Source organism: Penaeus chinensis, chromosome 2 (assembly GCF_019202785.1).
Source record: "Penaeus chinensis breed Huanghai No. 1 chromosome 2, ASM1920278v2, whole genome shotgun sequence".
NCBI lineage: Eukaryota > Metazoa > Arthropoda > Malacostraca > Decapoda > Penaeidae > Penaeus > Penaeus chinensis.
In genome coordinates this window covers 43,953,090-43,955,085 of record NC_061820.1, presented here as the reverse complement: position 1 = coordinate 43,955,085, position 1,996 = coordinate 43,953,090, and the positions used below count along the sequence as shown (strand labels likewise).

Here is a 1,996-nt window from a genome sequence, read left to right as displayed (position 1 = left end):
AAGTAAAATGAAAAAGAGAACAAGAGCTGCGAAGGTGGGGCGACAGCACCAGTAAATTATTTTGAATAATAGTGGCCTCTTCCCTTTTAAAGAGAGAACTAATTAGAAACACTTAATGTTGTAAAACAATCTTACACGAGAAAGATAATTTCTGTAACACTCAAAGTTTTTTTTCTGTACCAAAAACTGTATTATTTTTATGACAAAGATGTGTTTTAAGCATTTGAAGTTAATGTGCATGTACAGTAGATGTGATATATATATATATATATATATATATATATATATATATATATATATATATATATGTGTGTGTGTGTGTGTGTGTGTGTGTGTGTGTGTGTGTGTGTGTGTGTGTGTGTGTGTGTGTGTTTATATACACATTTATATATATATTATATATATATATATATATATATATATATATATATATATATATATATACACACGCACAAAATACAATATGAAACATTCTAATGATCAGTCTGTTTCGAAAATGAGAGCCACAGTTTAGCTTCTCAAACGGACAGGTAGCCGGATACCTATTGTGAATGGACTTAATTCCTTCCGGGAGACCTTTATAAACTGAAACGTTTGGAATCTAACGCCTTCACATTCTCAGAAAAAGGGTTATAGTCGAAGGAGGAATAAAAGCAAACACTAAAGTTGGAGGAAAAAGGATAAAACATTGGAAACCTTAAAATCTCAAGAATAATGTTGAGAACTCGCCAAGAGGAATACGGTTTACACAAGAGAAGAACCTGTTAAGGGCTTATGCATTATATGATGTCTCACAAGTGCTTTTCTTGTCAAACTCTTCCTGATGAACCCCCAGCTTTCATACGTTGTCTGACCTTTCATTCAGACCAAGTCAGATTAGTGATTTTCTCTACATATACTATCGGATAGACCGTCTTCTTCTCATAACCTGATAGCTTCTATAAATACCCTGTTGGCTTAAAAAAAAAATTCTGCCATCCTTCTTCCATACGCTGCCGGATCAACCACCTGCCCTCTTATACCATAGCGGATCTTCCGTCTTCCTAAACCACACATCTCTTAGCACGGGATCGAAGTTCCTTACTTTCGCAGGAGTCAATTCTGCCTTCATCTACCGGCCGTTTCTCTTTCCTCGTCGCTGAGAAACCCTACTCTTGGCGGTCTTCCTTGGGCCAAATCCTCCCTCCTTCCAATGACAGACATTAATTAAGGAGCAAGAGGCTTTTACAAAACGTAATTAGGGGGGATTAGGGTCCAGTGGCTTGGTGGGAGGGGGGAGGGGGGTATGATCAATTAGCTGTAATGCACACACACACACACACACACACACACATACACACACAGACGCACACATACACATACACACACACACACACACACATACACATATACACACGCACACACACACACACACACACACACACATATATACACAAACACACAGACACACACAAACATACACACACACACATATATATATATAGGTATATATATATTTAGATAGATAGATAGAGATTCACATATATGTATATAATCTATCTCTCTCTCTCTCTCTCTCTATCTATCTATCTATCTTTATATGTATATTTTATTAACAGCCATTCATTCCACTGCAGGACATAGGCCTCTCTCAGTTCACTATTGAGAGGTTATATGGCAGTGTCACCCTTGCCTGATTGGATGCCCTTCCTAATCAACCGCGGTTCGGTGCACTAACACTTGTGCCGCGGCGGTGACTTCCCCTCCGACACCTGCCTTTATATATATACCATGATCATCATCATCAGCCTGGGTCAATCCACTGCAGGACGTAGGCCTCTCCCAATCTTTTCCATCTTAGTCTGTCTTGTGTTTTTTGCATCCAGTCTTGGCCCCCAAATTTCGTTATTTCGTCGCGCCATCTTGTCATAGGTCTGGCCCTTGGCCTCTTTATGTTATCTATAATCCAGTCTGTTACTTTCTTTGTCCATCTGTTGTCATGTCTCCGACATATATG

General features: G+C 38.8%; 1 protein-coding gene across 1 annotated transcript in view; it reads right to left on the bottom strand.

Moving 5' to 3' along the window:
* LOC125035060 overlaps positions 1 to 1,111 on the bottom strand; it is a 20,109-nt gene extending 18,998 nt beyond the window's left edge. The window contains exons 1-2 of the mRNA XM_047627164.1: positions 1,023 to 1,111; positions 749 to 761 (exon numbers count right to left, since the gene is read on the bottom strand). Of these exons, the coding sequence (XP_047483120.1) occupies positions 749 to 761; positions 1,023 to 1,111 (102 nt within the window). The remainder of the gene's footprint in view (positions 1 to 748; positions 762 to 1,022) is intronic.
* Between the last annotated feature and the right edge of the window lie 885 nt (positions 1,112 to 1,996).